The 23,857-nt window shown below is 58.5% G+C and overlaps 6 protein-coding genes across 6 annotated transcripts; 4 read left to right on the forward strand and 2 right to left on the reverse strand.

The window, feature by feature from the left end:
* The first annotated feature begins 784 nt into the window (after positions 1-784).
* Positions 785-2,234, forward strand: GGS23DRAFT_577202 (uncharacterized protein). Its single transcript, XM_051516911.1, has one exon. The coding sequence runs from the start codon at positions 983-985 to the stop codon at positions 2,075-2,077; it is 1,095 nt and encodes a 364-aa protein (XP_051369853.1). The 5' UTR covers positions 785-982; the 3' UTR covers positions 2,078-2,234.
* Positions 2,235-3,234: 1,000 nt separating this feature from the next.
* GGS23DRAFT_155202 (putative polyketide synthase) lies at positions 3,235-11,731 on the reverse strand. Its single transcript, XM_051511385.1, has 3 exons — positions 10,951-11,731; positions 4,894-10,844; positions 3,235-4,687 (listed from the first exon to the last, which is right to left on the reverse strand). The coding sequence occupies exons 1-3, from the start codon at positions 11,578-11,580 to the stop codon at positions 3,361-3,363; spliced, it is 7,908 nt and encodes a 2,635-aa protein (XP_051369854.1). The 5' UTR covers positions 11,581-11,731; the 3' UTR covers positions 3,235-3,360.
* Positions 11,732-12,903: 1,172 nt separating this feature from the next.
* GGS23DRAFT_155211 (FAD/NAD(P)-binding domain-containing protein) lies at positions 12,904-14,780 on the forward strand. The gene is made up of 4 exons (XM_051511386.1): positions 12,904-13,254; positions 13,445-13,774; positions 13,833-14,329; positions 14,411-14,780. The coding sequence occupies exons 1-4, from the start codon at positions 13,068-13,070 to the stop codon at positions 14,759-14,761; spliced, it is 1,365 nt and encodes a 454-aa protein (XP_051369855.1). The 5' UTR covers positions 12,904-13,067; the 3' UTR covers positions 14,762-14,780.
* A 1,520-nt stretch (positions 14,781-16,300) lies between these two features.
* GGS23DRAFT_612110 (uncharacterized protein) lies at positions 16,301-19,272 on the reverse strand. Its single transcript, XM_051520462.1, has 4 exons — positions 18,768-19,272; positions 18,365-18,698; positions 17,043-18,249; positions 16,301-16,901 (listed from the first exon to the last, which is right to left on the reverse strand). The coding sequence occupies exons 1-4, from the start codon at positions 19,027-19,029 to the stop codon at positions 16,749-16,751; spliced, it is 1,956 nt and encodes a 651-aa protein (XP_051369856.1). The 5' UTR covers positions 19,030-19,272; the 3' UTR covers positions 16,301-16,748.
* Positions 19,273-20,352: 1,080 nt separating this feature from the next.
* Positions 20,353-21,999, forward strand: GGS23DRAFT_577222 (NAD(P)-binding protein). Its single transcript, XM_051516912.1, has 5 exons — positions 20,353-20,592; positions 20,689-20,788; positions 20,845-20,993; positions 21,063-21,302; positions 21,366-21,999. Exons 3-5 carry the CDS (start codon positions 20,936-20,938, stop codon positions 21,902-21,904), a joined length of 837 nt encoding a protein of 278 aa, XP_051369857.1. The 5' UTR covers positions 20,353-20,592; positions 20,689-20,788; positions 20,845-20,935; the 3' UTR covers positions 21,905-21,999.
* A 54-nt stretch (positions 22,000-22,053) lies between these two features.
* On the forward strand, positions 22,054-23,694 carry GGS23DRAFT_155300 (Clavaminate synthase-like protein). The gene is made up of 3 exons (XM_051511387.1): positions 22,054-22,841; positions 22,924-23,221; positions 23,301-23,694. Exons 1-3 carry the CDS (start codon positions 22,515-22,517, stop codon positions 23,678-23,680), a joined length of 1,005 nt encoding a protein of 334 aa, XP_051369858.1. The 5' UTR covers positions 22,054-22,514; the 3' UTR covers positions 23,681-23,694.
* Positions 23,695-23,857: the final 163 nt, after the last annotated feature.

Raw genomic sequence — 23,857 nt, forward strand, 5'->3', positions numbered from 1 at the left:
ACTGTTACAATACCGTTATGCGGAATACTGGGCTATGTGGCTCAAGCTCATTAGGTTGTGCTCTGTGACGTGTGTCTGTGACGGCTCTGAATCCAGGTTGAGTTCCACGGGGATATTGAGTGTGAACATGTGAGTTTGGCTCGATACGCCTCCGGAACATATGGAACCTGTCGCTCCCGGAAGCGGGTTAGGCATTCAGCGACACCACCACTTGGCTCCCCCAGTATTTTCCGAGATACACTTTGGTCCATCCCCTAAGCTTCTATACGGCCCCGAGCATGCGTCATATTCTGACATCAGGAAGTAGGCGTGAACGGGGACAATAAACAGACAGGCAGCCTTTTGTCAGATCCGTTGGTCCTGGAAAGGGTTTGGGGAAGGTCATGGTGTACTATGCGTGGCCAATGAGGTGTGAAGACGCCCGGATCCCTCAGACCAGGTGGTCTCGCGGAAATATCCCCCATTCAACGCGTAGAGGCTCTGAAAGACGTGATCGGCTCCTCCATTACACCTGAATTTGTTAATTAAGTTCCGTATCACAGCCCGGTCTCAGTCACGGGGAGTTACTCTGCTCTGTAAGCCACTAAGAGGTCTAGATGGTAACGGCTACCTGTATTTTCGCCTTACGGAGTGGCCAGCAGCTCTCCGGGGTAGTATTTTTAATATCGGTAGTGTCAGCTGCCCGTCTGGGCCCTCTCAGGGTCAGGTTTATGCTGAGTCCTGGGACGTCGGGCACTTTCTGATTGGTATTTCTATGCCCCGAAGTGGAAAAAAATAAGACACACGCCGTAAAAACCACCTACCCAGAGAGTAGTGGCGCATAGGAAGCTTATATTATATCTACAGTTGGAATAGAATCAGCTAAGTATTAAAGCAGGTCGTTAGACAGGTGGGAACCAGACCCGGCCCTCCACCATCTGCAAGCTGCAAGTAACTATAATCTCACCCCTAACCCCCACGTCTGGTCGAGAACAACGAGGCCATGCGATCTTCCGCCTGCTCCGTCATCCTAGGCTTCCTAGCCTACACACCAGGCCTGGCACTACTACCGCGCGATAGGCCGGGTCCTGTTCCGTTGCCTAATCGCCTGCTCCACCATTGGCCGAACGGGACCTGGGTGGAAAACATTTCGGTGCGACCCAATGGCAACTTGCTGGTGACGACGTCCACACCCACTGGCTCGGTATTCCACGTTAAGGAGCCGTGGAAGGACGACCCGGAGATCGAGCTCGCGTACGACTTCGACGAGTGGGTGGATAGGCTGATTGGCATCGGCGAGACCACCCCGGACACCTTTGTCGTCGTAGGATCGCGGTTCTACGCTCCCGACGCCGTCTCGTCACCAGTTGAGCGGACCTTCTGCGCTATGGAGCTCGACTACAGCCGCAACCCAGAAAAGCCGACGGCTCGTCTGATTGCTTGGTTCCCCGAAGCTTATCTGCTCCAATCTGTTGCCGCCCTGCCCTGGGACCCCACTACCGTGCTCATCTCAGACCAGTATCTTCTAAAGCCGCGGCAGAATCAGACCGATTGGTCGCCGAGCCCCGGCCAGGTCTGGCGCCTCGACACGCGGACGGGTGAGCATAGTCTCGTCATGACCGACTACGTCGAATTCAACTCCACCGGACTCAAAGGCCCCGATACTGGCATCAACGGGGTCAAGGTCCGAGAAAACTACTTCTATTGGGTTAATCTGGACACTGGGTACGTATACCGGCTGAAGATCGACAAGAAAGGCGTTCCTGTGCCCCCTGGCAAGCCCGAGACGCTGGCTTACTACGACACGTTGTGGGACGACTTCGCCTTCGGCCCGGGCAACAAGGACACCATCTGGGCGACGGGTCGCAACGCTGTGTTCGCCATCTCGCCGAAGGGCGAGGTCGTCTCGGTCGTTGGCGTCGGCACGAGCGACAACCTGACCTTCCCGGGGCCCACTGCGAGTGCGTTCGGCAGGCACAGCAACGACAAGAACATCTTGTACGTTACCGGAAACCTCATCAACTTCCCAGAGAATCCGCTAGATGGCATCCTCGGCGGCTGGATCCGGGCGGTCGACACGACTGGCTTCCACTTTTGAGCTTGACGTCTTATCCCCCACGTTCACACCCTCTCCCCCCTAGCCGGGCAATCCTGCCTCAGCTCCCCTCCAACATACAATCCTTCGGGTGTCGCAGGGAGGTGAGAAGAATGGGAGGAGGAGGAGGAGGGGGGGGGAGGACGTGAGGGAGGAGGGGAGAAAAGAGGGGAGGGGAGGGGGGAGGGGGGAGGAGGGGATGTTGGGAGAAGATAGTACAGAAGACGGAGGATGCGGGGACGGCCGAGAGCGGAGATAATTTCGGCCGACACGTCTCGCTGGCATTTCTTTCGGGACTAAGAGGTAGCTGTCCCGTAGATCCGTCTACGGGCGGTTATGTCTGGTTTTATATACACGAGAATTCATTCATGCGAGATTACATTTATCTAGGTATAGGTATATGAGAATTCATTCATTTGCACTTTGCGGCTTCTGCGACGATGGGTGTATTTGCCGCCACCATTCCCATGCTATCCGTGCTGGTGCACGCAGAGCGAAATACCTGCCCGTAGGTTACAACGCTGCCGACGGCGGTGTTGGGGGACGGCCCCGCCGGGTTTACTGCTAGAGCTAGCCTCGTTTTGCGGGCGCATGTTGGCTGCCTCGGACTTACTTGGCTGACTGGATTCGCTCCACGTCCGATATACCTACGCTACACCCATAATTCAAATCGCCTGCCATCCCTACGCCCCCCCCCGTGCTTTCATCACCCGTAGCTGGAATGAGTTATGCATGTATCCATAACGCGGAGAACCGGGCGAGGGACAAGGCGAGATAGGTAGATAGGTCCAGGCTGTTGTGGTCAGCTACGGGATTACCTCGCCGTTACGTGGTTACGTGGTAGGTAGCATGGTAACATGGTAACATTGTCTATATATGTATGGATGTATATATGTATCGGATGTACAGGTGCCACCCGGCACGCGGCAGGGAGAAAGGGCGAGATACGAAATACAAATGTAGGTAACGAACACAAGCCGCGTCCAAGAGAAATCCCCTGCGCTAGACTGCGAGGCAAGTGCCGGAATGGGTAAAGAGGCAGGTGCCAAGGGACTACCTGGTCCCAATCTAAAAAAGCTTAACTCGACGTGGCTACCTCAGACGGTCTCGGGAAGTGGCATCCCATTCGACGGAGTCCAACTTCGTTTCCCCTCTCCGCCTGAGCCCTCTCTCTTCTCTAACCACGAGAAAGACACGAACAAGAAGAAAAATAAGAAGAAGAGCGACAGGAACGGTACGTGGTGCGAAGACAGGACGAGAAGACGAAAAACGGCACCGTGACGCCTCTAAGCCAGGAAGCCCATCTGCTGCCAGCTCCGGATAAACAATCGGATGAGATCTTCGCTGACGGGGCCCAGCTTGGCTAATGTGGGGGAGTGCTCCCTCGCCTTCGCCGTCCCCATCAGAAGACCGCCGCAGCTCATGCGGATGAAGTTGGTGTCTAGGAAATCCACCAGTAGGTATCCAGGGTTCGCCCCTTCGGGCCCGTTGTCCTCGCGTCGCGGCCAGGTCCGCACGCGCTGCACCCACTCCTGGAACGGGATGATGCTCGAGGGGCCCCGGGGGATGGATAGCGCGTCGGCTAGGATGGCGGTCACCTCAGACCACGGCTGCCGGAGCGGGTTCTCGATGTGGTAGATGGGATGTAGGGCCACCTCGTCCGGCTGCGTCAGGATCTCGATCAGGCCGGCCGCCACGTCGTCGGCTGGCGTCCACCCCATGCTGCCCGGAAGGTCGGGAAGGGCGCTGAGAGTCTGGGACGACTTGATCATGAAGGACACGTGCTCCATGGAGTTCCAGTGGCCGTTGATGGAGCTGCCGGCGATCTGCCCCAGGCGCACGGCCGTGGCGCGGAAGCGTCGAGGGAACCGGTGCAGCGTGGAGTCTAGCATGCGCTCGCATATGTACTTGGCGTCGCCGTATCCGGTCGGGAGGACGCTCTCGATCGGCACGCGCTCCTCCGGCACCACCGGCTTCCCCGTCCAGAGTGGATGGTGGCCGATCGTAGCGATCGAGGACACGAACTCGAACGTCACCAGGCAGTCGCTTGGTCGTCGCAGAGAGATGTCGCGGGCTAGTTCCAGCATGTGTACCATGATGCGTAGCTGTGGTTCAAAGCGCTTGACCGGCCACTTGGAGTGCATGAGCCAGGCGTTGTGTGTTATGTGCGTCACGTCCTCGAGAAGGGATTGGTACTGGTTGTCAGAGAGGCCGAGTTGGGCGGGTTGTCCTAAGTCAGTTTCTAGCACGTCGATCTTGGCTAAGACGTCGGGGGCCAACTCGAGGCCCTTCTTGCGTAACGCCTGGATTTGTCTCTCTCTCGGATCCTGTTTACTTGGTCGGTTTAGGCATACGACGCGCTTAACGTCGCTTCGCAGAGCGGCCGTGGCGACCAGATGCGCACCTAGGCCCCCGGTGGCTCCTGTTATGAGGACGCATTTGGCCTCGGGCCGGTACCGACGGGCTCCCGATTCTCGTGACATCGCTTCGTCGAAGCCCTGCGTCAGCTCGCGCACGTATTTGCTGACGACCTGTTCGCGCGCTTCGCAGTCGGCGGTGGCGCCTTTCTTGGGCAGGTAGCCGAGAGTGGCTACGTTTTCCAATCGTTCGGACCTGACGCGCGGGTTCAAAATACTGTCAGATACTGGGCGAACAGGAGAATAACAAGGAATCAATCAGGCAGCTTGTTTGCTCGAAGCCGAAACGATGTGTATATTCTATACAACATCCATACATGTACGTACAAACGAAAGCCGCGAACCTCCGGCGCGGTAGCATGAATGACACAAGGCCCACCACCCAAGAATACTATCACTTACCGACTAGTTAAGCTGGCGGCGGCCAGTATCAACTTCTCGATCTCGCTCTCCTGCCTTTCGCCAACCGTCCAGTCCACGTGGCCGTAACCGACAGCCTGCAGGTCCTTCTCCCACCTCGACTCGTGTGTCAATGCGTGTCGGCGACCGTCGTCGAATAGCCACCAACCCTCAAAGAGACCGAAGATCAAGTCAACCCAGTAGGGCGTGCGCGTCATTTCGAGCATGAAGAGATACCCGTCTGGGCGGAGGGCTTTGCGCACGTTCGCGGTGCTCACGCATAGGGAGTGTGTTGCGTGGACTGCGTTGCTTGCAAGCACGAAATGCTGTGTGCTCTCCAAGTCCGCGTCAGGTGCTTTCTCGATATCGTGTGCCCGGAACTTCATCCAGGGATATTGCTTGCCCCACTTCTTCCGTGCCGCCGCGACAAAGGACGGAGCCAGATCGGTAAATGTGTATTCGACCGGTATCTGGAGCTGCGCCAGCAGCGGTACGATCCGCTTCGTCGTGCCGCCGGTACCAGCTCCCATCTCCAAGATGCGGAGTGGCTTGCTCTCGCTGAGTCCGTTGGGCCTGGCCCGAAGCTTCTCGGCCAGACGCGTAAAGAAGTCCTCCATCTGCGCATACATAACTCGGTTCAGTGGCCAATCGGCGTAAAAGGCACCGACAAGCTCGCGACCCTCAGTGCTACCGAAGATGAGTTTTACCCCATCCGTCTCGCCCGAGAGCACGCGCTTGAGATTCGCACCGGCATAGTAGGTGAGCTTGTCGGCCGGAGCTTGGTCGGGGTAGCTTCTTGCCATTTCGTCATATATTTCTTTGCTATGCCGTCGCGGGAGAGGAACTGCTGTCCTGGTAATGGTGTCCCCGTCCAGTTTAATTATCTGGGTCTCGGTCTCCAGCATCTCGTACAGGTACGTCACAAAGTGCACATGCTCCTTGCCGTGCGGGATGCGCGAGAGCTGCTGACCTGGCTGGGCGTTGCTGAACCCAGCACCCAGTGCCTCGAAGGCCTCGATCGTAAACGCCACCGTGAGCTCATTTTGAAGCGGCAACGACTCGGCTACGTAGTGAGTCTGCCCCATGGTGGCGATGCGGCTATCAGTCAACTTCTTGGTCTCGTTGAAGGCCTCCATGACCGTTGCAAACGAGAGCTTGAAATCGTCTGACTCCCCATATTCTTCTTTATCCACAATGGACTCAGGGGAGGGCGAGGTGAGGTTCGTAAAGGCGGGGGCACCATCTGACGAAGCCATGCTGGCCGTGTCGGTATCTAGATCTTCATTCGGCTCCTCTGAATCGGGATGTGATTGGACGTCCACACCCATCGCCCCGGCCACGCACTTCATCAGCTCGGGGAAAGTTGTGACGGTGAGGATCTCGGCCTCCGGAAGATGCACCTTGAGAGTCGTTTCGATCTCGTGTACCATCTCCATGCCGGCCAGCGAATCGATACCCAGGTCTGCCAGATCGCTATCGTTCTTGATCTCAGAAATTTCTAGGCCGGTTAGGTCTGCAAGGATGGCCTTCACCTTCAGAAGCAGATCATCCTGGGACGCGCGTTTGCTTGACTTGGGCGCCTTCTGCTCTGCCGCGGGATTTTTAGTAGATGGGGGCGTCGTCGGCTGGTGCACCGATGGGGATGCTTTCGTCTTTTTCTGTACGTCGTCCAATTTCGTCAAGGTTATGGGCGAGGCGAGGGATGGTACGTTTGCTGCCGGACTCTTAGCCAGCCACCCCGGCTCAGTCAGGCGTGTCAGTAGTTTTTCCATGGAGGGTTTCGGAATCTTGACATATGCGACACCGAGGATGACCTCAACCAGGGATCCGTCAGCCGCGTCAAACACAAAGACGTCGGTTAGAGATAACCGATCAGACTGGCGGTGATGCACAGCGAAAGCGTTGAATTCGTTCGAATGCTTTCCAGTAGGGACCGCCCTGATCCATTGGTCGATCCCATTTGCAAGATACACATCACCCCGAGAACGGTCCGTCATGCAATTAATCCAGAGGCCGCCTAGTTGGCAGAAGGTGTCGGAAAGATGAGGGTCAAACCATAGGTCGGGGTCTGAGTTGACGCGGACGACATGGCCCGCAGTCTCGTTCCCACGAGTGACCATCTTCTGTAGGCCACGGAACTCATCGCCGTAGTCGACGATTTCAGAAAATATGCGGTAAATGCTGCGGTTGGCGAGCACCTCGTCGACATCGGTGCCCTGCAGGAGGTCGGTCGCCCGATTATGGCCGAATAACCGCTCGAAACGCACCATCTGACGCCTCAGGGCCGGGTCTTCTGGGCTGCTGAATGAGATCTTGCCGGTGGTGTGCACCATTCGTGCTTGTGACTGAGCTTCGGTGCTATACACCTCAAATCTCCACTCAGAGTCGCCCGAGGCGTTGTTCTTCACATCGATCCACGTCACGCGCGCTGAGTTGGCGCAGATAGGAGACTGGTACTCTACGTCTTGCATTTGAGGCTGCGTCTTCGCCTGATACTCCGGGTGCAGGCTGCCAATGGCGTCAACCACAAACCCAATCTGTATTGTGGCAGGGCATATAGGCGCGGTCTCCATTGTCAGGTGGCCTGAGAGGAGCTTCTTATATTTTTCCGTCGACGTATTTATGCGGAACCGCGCTTCCCTCTGGGTTGCACCGTCCTGGTACCCGAAGAAGGTCAGGAGCCCTTCCGGCTGCTTCTGCTCGATAGCTCCAGCGGTCTCTTCTTCGACTGGTAGAGACTTAGGGATGGCCTTCAGCTCCATCCAATGTCGTGCTTCGGGGTCGAATTGGTAAGGCGGGAGCAGCAAAGGCACAATATCCGCTTGGTGGTTTCTCTGCAATCCGTGATGCGCCCAGTGCTGTACCCGCAGGCCCGTTTTCCAGAGCGACACGGTGGTATCGGTTAACTTATCCCAGGCATCGTCGCAATTTGATATATTAACGCTGTGGAAGGAATACGCGCCCTTCACATTTCCAAGCGCACGGGCAGCCATGGATGTGATGGTTGAGTTAGTCCCGGCTTCGAGGAAGACGCAGGGCGATGAGGCGTACCGCCGCGCGAGACGCTCGACTGCATGGTGGAAATAGACCGGGTTGCGCATATGATCGGCCACAAACTTTGCCGTCAAGTCCACCTCTCCTGCGTTTTCCTTGGCGAACTCAAGCGGTATGACGGGCTTGCGGAATGTTAAGCTCTGAGCACCCTTCTCTAGGCTGTCGACTAACGGATCGACAAGCGCGGAGTGGAAGGCGTTTGTTACATTCAGTCTCTTGGTTCTGAGGGTCTTGGTGGGAAACTTTTCGACTTGGGCAGCGACAGCGTCAATGGCACGAGTCGAGCCCGCAAGGGTGAAACTCCTTGGCCCGTTGTAACAGGCGATACTAGCAGGCTTGTCCGAGTGGTCGCCATTGGCGGCAGCCAGCAGTTGCTCAACGTCGCTTAGGTCTGCTTCGATAGCCATCATGGCGCCCTTATCAGAGCCCCAAGAGTCTCTCACCAAAGTAGCTCGGCGCACGATCATCTTGATGGTATCTTCTAGCGACAAAACTTGCGAGACGCAGAGGGCTGTGAGCTCGCCGAAGCTGTGGCCGACTAACGCCTCCGGCTGAATTCCCGAGTCGATCCAACTGCGCGCACAGGCATATTGCGTAGAGAAGAGCATAATTTGCAGCTGGGCGGTATCCAAAATCGGCTCTCGCTGGAAGATCCCCGGGAAGATGCTCGGGTGGCCTATGGACTGGACCACGGCATCGACGTGGTTGAGGTGCTTGCGTAAGACTGCCACATTATCGTACAATTGACGGTCAAGTCCAACGTAAGTGGAAATTTGGCCTCCGAAGCACAAGATTACAGGCCGTTTCGTCGCCGAAGAAGCCGAGGGTTCTGCCAAAACATTGGAGTCATCGCTCTTCTCAAACGAAGCCAGGTTGCGATCCAGCTCCTCGATGGAACGCGCGGAAAACATCAAGCCCGACTCCAAGGTGCGGTTGCTCTGTCGAGCGACGTTAAAGGAAAGATTGGCAAGCGACGTGTCCCCCCCCGACCTGGAGATATATTTCCGGAATGCCTTCACGTATCGATACAGGCTCTTCTTATCGAAACTGCTGATCCAGAAAGGGTACTTTACATTTGCCGGGATTTGCGACACATTCTGAAGCGCTTTCCCGAGAGACGGCGACTGAGTAACCACGAGCGAGGCGTTCGATCCCGATGCACCGTAATTGTTGATAAGGGCAGCGCGAAAGTCGACGTCCCACGGCTGCACTCGGGTGGGTATGAACATCTGATCAGCGTCTGTGGAATTCAGAGCCGGATTCAGAGTCTTAAAGCTGGCCTGCGGGGGTAGCGTGCCCTTGTTCAGCATGAGGAGGACCTTTATCAAACTGATGATACCGGAAGTACACTCCATATGGCCAACAAGTCCCTTGACTGAGCTGACCATCAAGGGTTGTCCGGAACGGTTTGCGCCACCAAGAACCTTTCGGATACTATCATATTCGGCGGGATCGCCAACGGCGGTACCGGTGCCATGGGCCTCGACCACCGATATCTGCGACGGCTTGATATGTGCTTTAGCCGTCACGGTGCTGAAAAGGTCGCCCAACGAAGGAACGTTGGGGACGAAAATTGGGGTACAGTTTTGATTTTGCTGCACAGCCGTGGCGGCGATAACGCCTAGGATGGGATCCCCATCCGCGACCGCCTTGCTCATCTTCTTCAGGAAGACGGCGCCGACACCCTCACCCCGGCAATAACCGTCCGCCTTGGCGTCAAACGGCTTGCATTGGCCCGTAGGGCTGAGGAAAGACCCTGCTGCTAGGTTCTGGAACCAAGAGGCCGAGGTCATGACGTGCGTTCCGCCTGCGAGCGCCGCCTCGCATTCCCCGGTCAGGATCGACTGGCAGGCTTGATGTACTGCTACTAGCGACGAGCTGCACGCTGTGTCGATGGTGAGCCCTGGGCCAGTCCAGCCAAAAAAGTGTGACACCTTGCCCGCGATGAACCCCTGCAGGTTGCCGGTCGCGGTAAAGGCATTGGCGGCATGACAAGCCACGTTGTTATCGTAATCGCCCAGGCATACGCCTACGTAGCATCCGATCTTCGCATTGCGCTCCGACTCAGCGCCCCGGAAGTAACCACTCTGCTCGACCGCCTGGTAGGCCACCTGGAGAATCTGCCGTTGCTGCGGGTCCATGGTGGCGCTCTCGCGCGCGCTTTTCTTGAAGAAACGGTGATCGAAGTGGTCGTGGTTGTCGAGCAAATTCGCAAACCATTTCCTATTCATATTGGCATCGGAGCTCGTCCGAAACGGCGTGTCGTCGAAGGAGAAGCGGCTGGAAGTGCTGATTTCCCGGTGCTGAGACTCACCCGCCACCAGCAAGTCCCAGAAATCCTCCAAATTGCTAGCTCCGGCGACTCTGCAGGACATGCCCACGACGGCAATGTCGCTGTCTCTCCACAGGCGATCCGGTCGCCGGTCTATTTTACTTCTGACGCGGTCGGAGAGATAGTCTACTTTCAAATTTGGTCGCGAGGTGAGTGACAGGGGTATGCTGCGCTCCGGACCAAAATCGAAAACGTGCACGTTCTCCCCATTCCCCCGCAAGGTAGCAGCGGAGAAGGCGTCAAACCAACGAGGAGGCTGTAGAAGAATGGACCTCAACGCATGAGCGTGCAGCGCGCCCTCTTTCAGCAACGAACCGGCAAGGTCGTTGCCCCGTGTCGGCGTGGCCAGGGAAGCGGCATCTGAGAGTTGAAATTCGCCGCGAAACTCGCAAAAGGTGATGGCTTGCTCGACGAGGGCCGAGTTGCCCGCGAAGTGGAAGCGCCCGTATAGGCCAATTTCGGACGCGCTTAAGCCTGCGGCTTTCAGCCGTCGGGTTAGATCCCCTACGTGTTCGGCGGACGTGGTGATAGTCGCCCGATTCTCGTCAAAATGGACAGAGACGTACGTCTAGGAACGGGTTATTATCACGTCGCAGAAACAATTTTGATGGGCCGCAGGGAAACTGAGGGCTTGGAAAGCGGGAGAGGGGGGGCGACGGGGGGTTGCGATTTACCTCTTCGGAATCCTTCAAAATCTTGATCATCTCCTCTTGCCCTCCGTTCGGGCTCCAAGCTGCGCTTAGCGACCTATAACGGCCCTTGCCCGACAAGGCGTCCTGGTTATCGATCACCAGGCCAACAAGAAGAGCCAGTCTCACGGCGGCGGCGCCGTATCTTCGAAATTCCTCGGCATTGCGCGCGCTCGAGGCAGCAAAGGCGGATAAAAGGCCCGTGCACAAGCCCAGCGTCTGCCTGCGGTGCGAGACCCAGGCGTTCTCGCCGTCGTTTCCGAGGCTCGCCTGCTGTACAAAATCGGCATACAGAGCTAATTGGTTGATGGTTACGAGGGGTATTAGGAGTGCGTTGGGTAGCGGAAAAGGCGTCTCGGGGAGTCGACCTGTGGTGAAAGCATCGCTGAGGTCGGTTACTTGACTGCGGGCCGTGGCCACCGAAGCTTGTAGCCCAGGGATGCCGGATAGAATGGCGTCGCAGTCTCGGGGGAGCGTCCTGACCACGTCGGCGAGCCAGGCGCTCTCGTCGCTCTCTATAACCGCTTTTCGCACTTGCTGGAACGTCGAAGCGTCGAAGGATAATGCAAGCGACCCGAACAGCAGGGTGTCGGGGCCGCTACTCTGGTCTACCATGTTGAATGCCAGGTGGACGTCGTCGGCGACGAACTTCTGTCTCGCTTCGAGGGGGACAAGTGAAGTTCAGAGCATACAGCCTCAACCACAAGCATGCTCGACCGACTGTGCTCCCTGTTATCGTTTCGTCGAATTGGCTCCTTGGCGGAATTACAAGGGGAGTCCCGTCTGTCTACGGTTACTTAAGACTTGTATTGGGCCTATTCAGGGCGGAATGTGGTTGTCCCCCATCGACGGCACCCGCGCGTTCTTTATATTTTCGGTTACTTTCTTCCGATTCTATTTCGGTATATTTTCCATATACTAGCCGTATCCTCCTGCGGCCCCCGTGTCTCCCGCGCGCGCATCCCCCGCCTCTCTCTGCATCATGCTGTTTCTTAGGCACGGACAGGGAACATGAGCCATAAGCTTAGATCCAGCTTCTACTAATCTTCCAACAGCCCCCTGTCTTTCCCGTCTGGGTAAGACGGCCCCGCAGGTTTCTGTCCTCTTTTGTTGACCCGAGCTCAAAGGAGAGGGTGCAGATCCTACCGGAGTACCTAAGTGGTAACGGATTTTCTCTCGCGCGCGCGCAAACGGCTCGCTCTCGCGGTATCTCTCCCACTCTGCTTCTACGCCAAGCATGATCCTCTCGTGGCGTGACATAGCAAATGGGAGCCCGTATGCAGTTAGTCAGGAACCCATATGCCCCCTGTAGTAATGCGGGACGGGTGCGTTGAGCACTGCGAGGCCAGGACCACGTTGCATTGCATACTGCGTGTTATCTAAAAAAGAAGGGATGGGCTTCTGGTACATGCTACGTAACGGGCCATTGTTTGAGGCGCATTCTGTATTATGGCGAGCTCACGTTGGCCCGGAGCGGCTTGGGAGGATCGCCACCGTCGCTGAGTAATCTCTCGTGACTGGGGCTATATGCGGGCTCGAGCTGAGCGCCCGGAGTGGTTCGAGATAGGAGCGCAAACGAGATGCTCCGAGCCGAAGAGGATGATAGCGTCCCGTCAGATCAGATGCGCAGGCGGCCAGCGTGAGAGGGCTTGCGACTGGCCAGTCGAGTGTGCTTCCGAGCCGACAGCCTCTCTCACTGCCCGCCTCTTATCCGGGACGGTGTGTAATGCCGAAGTGGATGGGCCAATGAAACAAAACTCCGGCCTCGCGTAGTAGGATTGCTTGGGGGCTGTTCTCGAAGCCGCCGAGACCTCGACCAGGTGATATGGGGGTTCGCATACGGCTTCTCGTGAGGCGACTCGAAGCAGCTATCATGACTGATAACCCGCGTATCCTCTGGGAACACGAGAGTTAGAAGAAGACGTAGACGAGTCGAGCTTTAGCTAGATCTACCTACGACGCATACTACTCCTCCTCCTCCTACTGCTACCGCGGAGTAGCTAATCGCAAGTCGCCAGCGCCTAAGGCTGAAGGAGATCAACAGTAGCCTCTGGGTTTTCTCCCACCACCCATAATATCTCTCGCCTCCACGTCCCGCAGCTATGGGTGATGCCATTGTGACGACAGCGAAGCCGCCGCAGATCGCGATCGTGGGCGGCGGCATCGTCGGGATCATTCTTGCTCTCGGGCTGACCCGGCAGAACATCCCAGTGCGCGTCTACGAGCAAGCACGCGGGTTCCGAGAGGTCGGTGCCGGCATCGCCTTCTCGGCGTGCGCACGCCGCTGCAGTGAGTGGTTAGAAGTCTTTGGCATCACGCGTGTGACCCTATACATTCACGTCGCATACATCTCTCCGCTCCCTTGCCCCGGTCCCCCCCTGCTTTGCCCTTGGGGGCTATCTCTTGCTCTGGATCTCGAGGAATACGGAATAGGCAACGTTGCCGTTCTTTGATGTCTGCAGCTGACGAAATGGTGCAGTGGAACTCATTAACCCAGCGGTCGTCGACGCTCTAAGACGCTGCGGCGCAGTATCCATATCGGATGACGACGACAGCGACGATTACCTGCGTTGGATTGACGGCTACAACCAACACCTCAAGGACGACCCCACCTACCAGAAGCCGCTATCCCAGATCAGCGGTGGCGGCTTCAGGGGTTGTCGACGAGACCAGTTCCTGGAGGAGCTCGAAATCGACGTTCCTCCCGGCACGATCGAGTTCGGGAAGCGGCTAGAAGGGCTGGAGCAGGCCAAAGACGGGAGGGTCATCCTCAGCTTTGCCGACGGAACCAGGGCCGAGGCCGATGCTGGTAGAGCCGACTCGAGCGTCCTGCTGCTGCATTACCTACGGCTAACCTCATGGCACAGTTATTGGCTGCGACGGCGTCAAGTCCCGCGTCCGCCAGCATCTCTTCGGCACAGACCATGAAGCGTCCCACCCTCAGTACACGCACAAGATAGCGTACCGAGGCCTCGTGCCGATGGATCGCGCGATCGACGTGCTGGGCGACTGGAAGGCGCATAATTTCCACCACCACGTCGGGCCTGGCGCCCACCTCACCCACTATCCGGTAGCCAACCACAAATTCCTCAACGTGGTCGTCTTCCTCTCCGATCCCAACCCGTGGCCCGACTACAACAACATGGTCGCCGAGGGCACTAGAGAAGAAATTGAGATTGCCCTCCGCGGGTGGCACCGTACGGTGCTCGACCTCGTGAAATTGCTCCCAGACAAGATGATCACCTGGGCCCTGTTCGACCTCGGAGAGTTCCCGGTACCGAGATACAACACCAGAAATATATGTCTGGCCGGCGACGCTGCGCATGCGTCCAGCCCCCACCACGGTGCAGGAGCTTGTGCCGGGGTAAGTTGACCATCGTCACAGGCTTGGCCGCGGTATCGTTGCACTAACAATCCTACGCGATGGGCGTACGCATCTACGCAGGTCGAAGACGCGCTGTGTCTCACTGCCCTCCTGGGCCAGGTCTGCGCGACACCGCCGCCCGATGGGGACTACGTACGCGCTCTCGGGGCAGCGTTTGAGACGTTCGACGCCGTCCGGCGCTCGCGCACCCAATGGCTCGTCAACAGCAGCCGACGCGTCTGCGACCTGTACCACCAGTCCGAGTGGGCGGATCCCAGGCGCTGGATCAAGGCCGAGACATGCTTCGAGGAGATCCGCGATCGCTCATACAAGATCTGGCAGTTCGACGCCGACGACATGGTGCAGCGGACCCTGGCGGACTTCGAGAGGAGGTTGGCGAAAGAGAGCAACGGCGGAGTGACTGTGCACTGAGATGAGAAATAAGGATCCTTGGCAACTCATGCCAATGTCACGCTGCGTGTAGCAACATGTACATACATACGTAGGTGGATTCTCCTGCGAGTGCAGCTCGAATCCCTGTACGCTCTTTACTTTGTGACGGTTTTTTTTCTGGTCTCTTCTTCTTACGAGAGAAAAGCCTGTTGTAGAAAGGGGGGGGGGGGGTAACGGAGGGGGAGGGAGGGGGAGGGAGGGGGAGCAGTCAGGCATCTATGTATGTATCGTAGCGCTTGGTATGCACTTGTCTACAAGTTCGCATAACCAACTATACCTTGTCGATAGCATTCCTCTCTATTATTTCGTGCCAGAGCAGCATTCACCATTCCTTACATATACGCACGTACATATGTATGTACGCTAAGCGTACGCAACCCCGGTTCAGATCGGTAGCAACACAGACGGTGAGCCGGCGGTCATTCCAGGGGGGGTGAGCACAAATGCATACCCACCCACACACACAAACGCACACACATACAGAGTGGCTGCCACGACGACGTGCTTGGCAGCGGCCCACGGGGATGTTATCGGTAAATATACCCCTGAGCCAAGCCAACGGGCTGCTTTTTCGTCGTCTCCCTTCTCCCGGTAAGGCAACATGGTCGGTTGGTTGATGCTATAAGACGCTATCAGACAACAATTCTGGACTCGTGTACGCTTCTCATTCGCCGCAGGCAGACGGAATACGCCGCAGAACCAGGCGGGTTGGGTGTGGGGGGGAGGCAAAGAAAAAAAAAAAAATAACCGCCAGCAAGACGGGACGGCAAGTGAGGACTTCTTCTGCTGACCCAACGTCCAACGGAGCTCCCGCTTCACACCACCTCGATGAGGACCCGGAGATCATCGCGGCTGTAGAAGATCAGAGCGCGCGCCGTGCGCAGGTGCAACTCCCCACGGCCGGCTCGTGCCAACCATGCGAACCATTCCACGCGACTCTGCCGTGACGTGACCTCGCGTGGATCCGAGCCCCGACGGTACGACTCTGCGTTGATTTATGCTGCAACGGTAGCTACACATCACAATATGTCTTTCGTATCGCCGCCCTGGTCCATCTGAGAACATCGCGGCCACCCCCCCCTGCGGGTGGAAGTATGTACGTAGTAGCCTAGAAGGAATTCTCTACGTGGTGGTAGTGGTAGTGGTACCCTCCCGCATAGAGAGGTCCCCGCTCGATTGGGGGGGGGGGACTGATGATCTGCACGTATGTATGTGTATGTATGTACAGAGACCTGACCGCATGGAAGAAGAGAGAGAAAAAAAAGAGAAAAAAAAAGAGGCCCTCCCCGTCTGCTGGTGTGGGCCATTATCGCCCGCCTCGACCGAGGGAGACCCTAGAGAGGAGGCATGCTCCCCATACATAGTACATATGTATGCACACAACCTACATATGTAGTCCCTCTCGCATCCTTCCTTGACGACTGCAAAGTAGGCGTGTCATGTATGATTGGGAACTATGAGAAGATAAACGGCTGCAGATTCGTGCATCGGAACCAAGTCCTAGTTGGGTATATATATAGCCAGGTAGTCAGTTGCTCCATCGGTGTCTGTTTCTAAATAGAGCGACGCCGTCGTTCCCCACGGGCCCCAAGAGGCAGGGTAGAGATACAAAACCAAACTTCCTCCCCTCTTCCCGTCCCCACGGTGTCCGTGGGCAGTAGCAATACTCCCGTGCGCGCGACCTGCCCGTTTGATGCCATGTGATTTGACGGGAATCGACGACTGGGGAGATGCCAGCGAGGGAGACGAAGAGGAAAATAATAGGCCGGGGGTATATGGACAGGGGTCAGGGGTGGGACAATCGAGCGCACTACCTATATTGGTCGCAACAGTCTTGGAATATTGAACTAATCCGTTATCCACTTACATATACCTCCCAGGAAACAAGAAGAAGGACAGCGGCCCCCCCTGCCCAGCGCTAGAGCCGATGCGCCTTGGGCCGTCTGGGGAGGCAACAACTTTTGATCTATCTCGGATGCATCTCGAGCCTAGAGCATCTTAGTCCCGGCATGACCTCTGCGATATTCTCGAGTTGCCGAGAGTAGGTCTCGCCAAGCTCGCGGTTCGCACCGAGGATTTCACCGCAGACGGACAACGGTATGGGTAGGAGAGGGTGCAGCTGTGAAGTGCGCGTGAGTGAGAGAGAGAGCAGAGTCTACGTCGAGGAGAGCATCGGAAAGGGGACAGACGAAGAGCAAACAAAAAAAAAATTTACAGGCGTGGGCAGGTAAAATATAGGGGTTCGGTAAGATATATATACCTTCCAGCAATTAAGCCCCGCCATTTTGCCGGCCAGTCGAACGATGTCGTGGCTAGCGAGCGCTAGGCGTCTCACGTAGAAATCCTTGGCGTTGGCGTGCTGGTCGTCCAGCGGGGCGGCGGCGGCGGCGGCGGCGGCGGCAGAGGCCGTGGGGGGGGAGGGCGAGGACAAGGAGGCGAAGGAGGAGGGCGTAGCGCCGCCGTAAGTCGGCTGGTGCAGGCAGAGCAGCACGGCGCGCCACAGCGTGGCGACGAAGAGCTGCATGGGGCACGGGTCGTCGTCGTCGCCGACGCCGCCGTCGAGGCGCAGCGCGTAGTTGCGCGAGAAGACGTCCATGCGGCGGGCGGCGAGCGCGTCGAGCGCCGCGTGCCGGGCCCAGAAGTCGGACGAGCCGCCGCCCTCCTGCTGCCGGTGCAGCACCACGCGGCCGCCCACCGCCGCCGCCACGATGCACTCGACGAAGAGCCCGAACGCCGGCGTCGCGACGCGGCCGGTGCCGTAGTCGGCGGGGGCGGGCGAGATGGCCTCGGCGAGGAGGAGGCCCGGCGCCGCCGCCGCCGACGACGAAGACCCTGGCTGCTGCGGCAGCGGCGGCGCGCTCTGGAAGTCGGCCTCGGGCGCCGGCAGCCGCACGCGCGCGGCGAGCTGCTCGCTGAAGGTGGGCGCGGCGCCGGTGCGCAGGCTGATGAGGCGGTCGAGGCAGAAGGCGAGCCAGAAGACGCGGCGCTTCTGCTCGGCGTCGACGGGGTCGTCGGGGGGGTCGTCGTCGTCGGCGGGGGCAGCGGCGTCGCTGCTGCCGCCGCCACCGCCGTCGCGGCGCAGCAGCAGCCACTGCGGGCAGTTGACGCGGACGAGGGTGAGGGCGCGGCCGGCGGTGAGGCACGCGCGGCGGAAGCCGACGCACATGAACTCGTGGACGGCGAGCAGCAGCCAGGCCTGGGCCTGCTCGACGTCGGCGGACGACGCGAGCTCGGCGTCGCGCGGGTCGAGGTCGGCGGCGCCGCCCTCGAGCGCCGCCCGCGCCCGCCGGTACAGCGCCCCCAGCAGCCCGTGGTAGTTGGCCGACCCGGCCGCCGCGAGCGTCCACACGGCGTACTGCAGCGCCACGTGCGCCGGCCGCCGGTCGGGGCGCCGCCGCCACGCGAGGCACCGCCGCCGGTGGATGATGGGGACCAGGTGGTGGATGCGGTCGAAGTAGAGCTGGTCGCTGGCGAGAGCAGGTCAGCCAAGGCGGCAGGGAGCACAAGGGAGCGGGAGGCGGAGGCGCAGGGGGAGGCGGGTTCTTGGCTCCCCCTCTGCGCCGCGTAAGAAATGTAGCCTACAGGTCTGCCTGCATCAGGCTCGATATGGGGAACTCGTCGGCCGGCACAGCAACCGGGGCGTGCATCAGCTGAGTCATATCGGGGTAGGGGCCCGGCTTGAGGTCGCCCGGCGGGATCACCATCGGGTCGCCGTCGCCGGGCGGCGTCATCGACAGGTCGAGGACCGAGCCCGGGTCTTCGAGGCCGCCGTCGCCGAAGTCCCAGGACAGCTGGATCGGATCCACGTCCGTCATGTCGGGCGAGGTCAGGGCAGGGGACAGCGCCATGGCCGGGGGGAACTGCGGGTGCGGGTGTTGCTGGTGCTGGTGCTCGAGAACGGAGCCTTCGAGGGCGGCTGCGGGCGCCGCGTTAGCAGCGTCGCCGCTCGGCCAGGTGGAGGAGGAGGAGGAGGGCGGCCACTCACAGATGCGCGCTTGCAGGGTCTTGAGATAGCCCCTCCGGGGGCCTCCAGGGCGGCGAGACGCCTGGACCTGGCAGACGGCGCCGGCGGCCTTGCAAGCGCTGCACTGGGGCTGGCCGCGGTCGCACCGCAGTTTGCGGCGGCGGCAGGCCTCGCAGGCGTTGCCAGGCCGCTGGCGCTTCTGCTGCTGCGGCGGCGGCGGCGGCGGCTTCTCGGGCGCGGTCTTGGGCATCTCTCCGGACCTCGGCACTACGGGCGGCGGCATGTCACGTAGCCGAGTGAAGCTGTCACGAAGCGGGTGGCCGTGATGGGGGGAGCTACAGAAGACGCGAGCCCGGGACTACATGCATACGCGGCGACGGAGCTTTCTCCTGGTGCTTCGCCCGCTCGCTCTCGCGCCCTCTTCTCTCTCCCTCGCGCTATCTCGCTGCCACACCCGCTCGCCTTCAACCCCCCTATTGGTCCGGCGTTGGGGGGCTCTTCCTCCTCGCCGCCGGTCTTACTTGGCGTCTACCTATTTGTACGATCAAGACCTGGCCTCGCTTGGCACAGAGGCTGTCACGTTCGAGTCCGAGCCTCCGCGTCCTGGATTATCTGCCCGCGGAAGGGCCCGAGGCCACCGAATTCTGATCGAGGGGGTGTGAGACCGGCCCCACGGGAGTGATTCGGCGAATAAAGTGTGACAGGTCAATTAATCGCCGATTTCTTTTTATTATTTCTCTATTATTTTTCGTTGTTTTTTTTTGGTCTTATGTCCCTGTTTCTCCCCGACCAGAGTCTGATACGGGCTCGGCGGCAGATGGAACATTGGCCGGTGTTTCTTTTCTCCCCTGCTCTCTGTTTCTTCTCCCTCGTTCTCTTGCCAATGGCGTATCGTGAACCGACGTCATGGTGGCTTATCTCGGCTGACACCGCCCGCTCAGGTGCGCGGGCCGGCGAGGAATTCCATCCCCTTCGACGCCAGCGCCCACAGCTGCGCCAGCGCTGACTTTCCGCAGGGGGTAATAAGCCGCAAGGAGCAGGTGGGTAAGTAGCCGACGCCGACTTCTGCGTCACGGGGCTGGCTGTGTGCGCAGATCTGTCCGGGAATCCAGTCGTTTTTTTTTTCGAGACTCGATTCCAACGGGGGGCTGGGAGGCACACGGCATCTATAGCTGAGCAGCGATCGCAGGGAGAGACAGGCAACTAAACGCTGATCTGTTTCGATATTGACGGCGACATTCCGCGATCGCAACGATAGATGGATGTATTCGCACCAACCTCGGCGCGGATCGGAGAGACAGATAGGCAGACGCCTCCTCTTGTCGGATCCGAGGTTGTTAGCGAGCCGAATTGTCTGTGTTGTCCTACCCGGGTCCCTGGCGCTGGGTTCGCTTGTCGCCCGAGTTTTCACCGTCCTTACGAGGGATGCTAATATCTTGTTGTTTTCTGTTAAGGTCTTCCTGGTCGTCGTACTGCTACGACTGAGGATAGTTATAATACGTGAAACCCCCTGTCGTGCTGATCAATTACCGATCAGTGACCCCTGTAAATAGCCCTGTAAACAGCCCTGTAAATTCGGGGGAAACTCTGTACTGATTGGCTGAAAGTCCATATACGCAGGATATTCAAGACAAGATCTACCTATGTATCACTATTTACCCACCTACTAACGTGTTCAATCCCATTTCCTGCCTATTTCCTGCCTATTCTATTCGTATACGGGTCGATCAAGGTCAGTTTTTCGCCGTATAGATTTTGGGCACCTTGTCGGTCAGCCTCCTGTTGTTGACTGGGAACTGCCGCAACGCTTGCCCGTTCACCGGTTACAACGGTTGCCTTTTCACCTGTTAGAGAACCTGTTTATTCGCCTGTAAAAGGAGCCGTATAAAAGATCTTTATTTCGCAATTCTAGGACTTAGATATCCTCCTAATTAATCAGCAGCTCAGGTTCAGGTTTCAACGTTTCGTATGCCTTAGATAACTAGGTAATTACGACGCAACAGGAAGCGAGCCTCGCCAAAACGCACAGCCGAACGATCGAGGTCAGTTTCTCGCCGTTCAATCAAGCGTCAGTTCCTGCTCACCTCTTTCCCCCTAGCCTTCGGAGAGGCCCTATTTTTGGGACGGAAACGTGGAGAAGCGCGGAGTGCTTCAACGTATTTTAACTGCTTTTGGTCACTGCGTGAATTATGTCGTCTGCTGGAGCTCGCACCGTCGTGCTGATCACCGGAGCCAACGGTGGTTTAGGTGAGACGATCATGGTCTGAACTGTGCTGTGCCGCCGGATTGCCTTCTCTGACGCTCTCACCGCCGTAGGCTTCGAAATAGCGAAGGGTCTCTTCCTCCGTCCGCACTCCTATCACATCCTCGTCGGATGCCGCGGGGACCTACGTCGCGCGATCGACGCGATATCTAAACTCCGTCAGATCTCGCCTACCAGCTCGTCGACCGCGGAGCCGCTCTACATCGACCTCTCGTCAGACGAGTCGATCGGTGCAGCCTTCCGGCATGTCCAAGAAAAGATCGGCCACGTCGATATCTTGGTGAACAATGCTGGTACGATCTGCCGCTCCTTCGCCTCCTCGCTTAAGGATTGCGCTTACAATAGAACCGGAACAGGTGCGGATCTGGATACCGCGGTGGCTTCGGGCCATCTGTCGAGACGCGAGGGATGGAATCGAACATACGACACGAATGTGACCGGCACCCATCTTTTTACCGAGACGTTTGCGCCCCTCCTGCTGGCCTCCCGAGCCAAGTCGCCGCGACTCCTGTTCCTCACTAGCGGGCTGTCGTCTGCCACGGAGCATGCCAGCGGCACCAGTCACAAGTACGCGCTGGCGCCCGCCGGGTGGCCCAAGCCCAAGACCCTGTGGTTCCCGTACCGGGTTAGCAAGAGCGGGATGAACATGCTGGCGGCGGAGTGGGCCCGCCTCCTGCACAACGACGGCATCAAGGTCTTTGACCTCTCGCCGGGGTTTCTCAATACGGGGCTGGGAGACAACCGCGCTACCGGAGAGCCGAGAGACAAGGGCGTCTTGGGGGCTATCGACCCAGCGATCGGGGCCGGCTTCTGCGTCGAGGTCATCGAGGGCGTGCGCGACGAGCAGGCGTGGCCAATTAGGGTGATGCGGAAGGACGCAGTGCAGCCGTGGTAGGTAGGATTCGCCCAGGATTCGTACCTGGAGAATCTTCGCCACGTGGGAATAGTAGTAGTATTGAGATAATACGCCGAATCCATTTTCCGTCTCGAGCCTTGGCGTTAATCGCCTAGTTGTCCCCCCCCACCCCCCAGCTCCTAGTTCGTGATGCGTTGATCGACCATTCGGCCCGGCCGGTAAGGCTGGCGAACGGCATGGGGGGTTCCCTGTAGAGCCCTCGTAGTTTCACGTAGATACGGCAGAGGATGTGGCGATCGTCTTACAGTCAGACTCGGCTTGGCTATGCCGGGTCGGAGTCTCTCAGCTGCCGCACGCCCAGCCGCGCCGTGGATACTCCGATGCCGCCCGGTCAGGGGGGGAGGATTCCTGATTCAAAGCTGAGTTCCCAGCGGACGATTGTTATCGAGCCACCTGTAGAGCTGGTGGTCCGATATCGTGACGGACAGCACTCGCTAGCCGCCGATGTAGGTTGTATAAAGCTGAACCTTCGATAGAGACCAAGACCACGTTCATAGCAGGCCAAGCGCGCAGGTCGGCAACCAACCAAGATATTCCACGTGCAGTTATCTCTCCCGCTATCACACGTAGTACGCATACCGGAAGCAGAATGGCTACCAAGGACGAATCCCCGGCCATCCCCACGGTCAACATCGCCCCCTTCTTCGACCCTAACGCCTCCGAAGAGGCCCGCCAGGCGGTCGTCGATGGCGTAAGTAATGCCTGTCACACCTACGGGTTCTTCAACCTTGTCGGTCACGGCATCCCGCTCGAGGTCTTGCGCGAGGCATTCGAAATCAACAAGCGGTTCTTTGCCCTGCCCCAGGAGAAGAAGATGGAGGTGTGGATCAACAAGTCCGTCGGACGCTCGTTCCGGGGCTACGAGCCCCCGGGAATCCAGACCCACCACGAGGGTCTGCTGCCGGACACCAAGGAGGTAAGTCCATATCGGCGGTCTTCGCCTGGTGACCCTGTTCTCCCCTGCTCCGTGACCGCGAAGCTAAGCATCTCGAGCGAAGACGTTCATGGTGGGCCGAGAGGTCCCGGCAGACCACCCCGACTCCGGCTCGTTCTCCACCGGGCCCAACCTCTGGCCCTCGAGCCTGCGCAAGGAGCTGTTCCAGGATCGCATCATGGCCTACCAGGCTAGGATGCTCGAGCTAGTCGGCAAGATCCTCGCCCTCCTAGCTCGCGGCCTCCCGAAGGAGTGGAACTGCCCGACTAACGTGTTCGACTCGCTCCTCGTCGAGCCGTCCATTCCGATGAGGTACCTGCACTACGGCCCCGTGTCGTCTCAGGATCCTCGCCAGTTCGGAGGTAAGCCTGAACCAGCCTCTCCCGCCTCCCGCCCCCTGCCTGCGCGAGCCGTACTGACTGTGTCATCGCGCTTCGCTAGTGGCTGACCACACCGACTTCGGGTGCGTGTCCATCCTCCTGCAGGAGCCCGGCACGACGGGCCTCGAGGTGTTCTACCCGCCGACCGGGACGTGGGTGCCGGTGCCCGTGGCTGAGGACGGCTTCGTCATCAACATGGGCGACATGATGCAGAAGTACACCGGCGGCTACTACCGCAGCAACCGCCACCGCGTCCTCACCAACCGCGACAAGCACCGGCACAGCGTTGCCTTCTTCCTCAACGGCAACCTCAAGCTCAACGCCAAGGCCCTCGACGGCTCTGGCACTGAGACCGTCGTCGGCGACCACATCCGCCAGCGCCTGATCGATACTATGGGCGACACCGGGAAGCTGCTCAAGCGAGAGGTCGCTGCGGCTTAAGGGTGGCCGAGGACATTTTCCGGCAACGTCACAAGTGTATCAATGAAGTGTAGTGTCTAGGCAGAAACGTAGCTAATTGACAAGCTTCGTCACCTCTTACTGGTATCCTACGAAGCCTCCCCCTCGCTCTGTTCGACGGCGGCTATTTTTTCTACCTTTGCCAAGTGTTCATTCTTC

Source organism: Durotheca rogersii, assembly GCF_024521655.1.
Source record: "Durotheca rogersii strain YMJ 92031201 chromosome Unknown GGS23scaffold_19, whole genome shotgun sequence".
Lineage (NCBI taxonomy): Eukaryota > Fungi > Ascomycota > Sordariomycetes > Xylariales > Xylariaceae > Durotheca > Durotheca rogersii.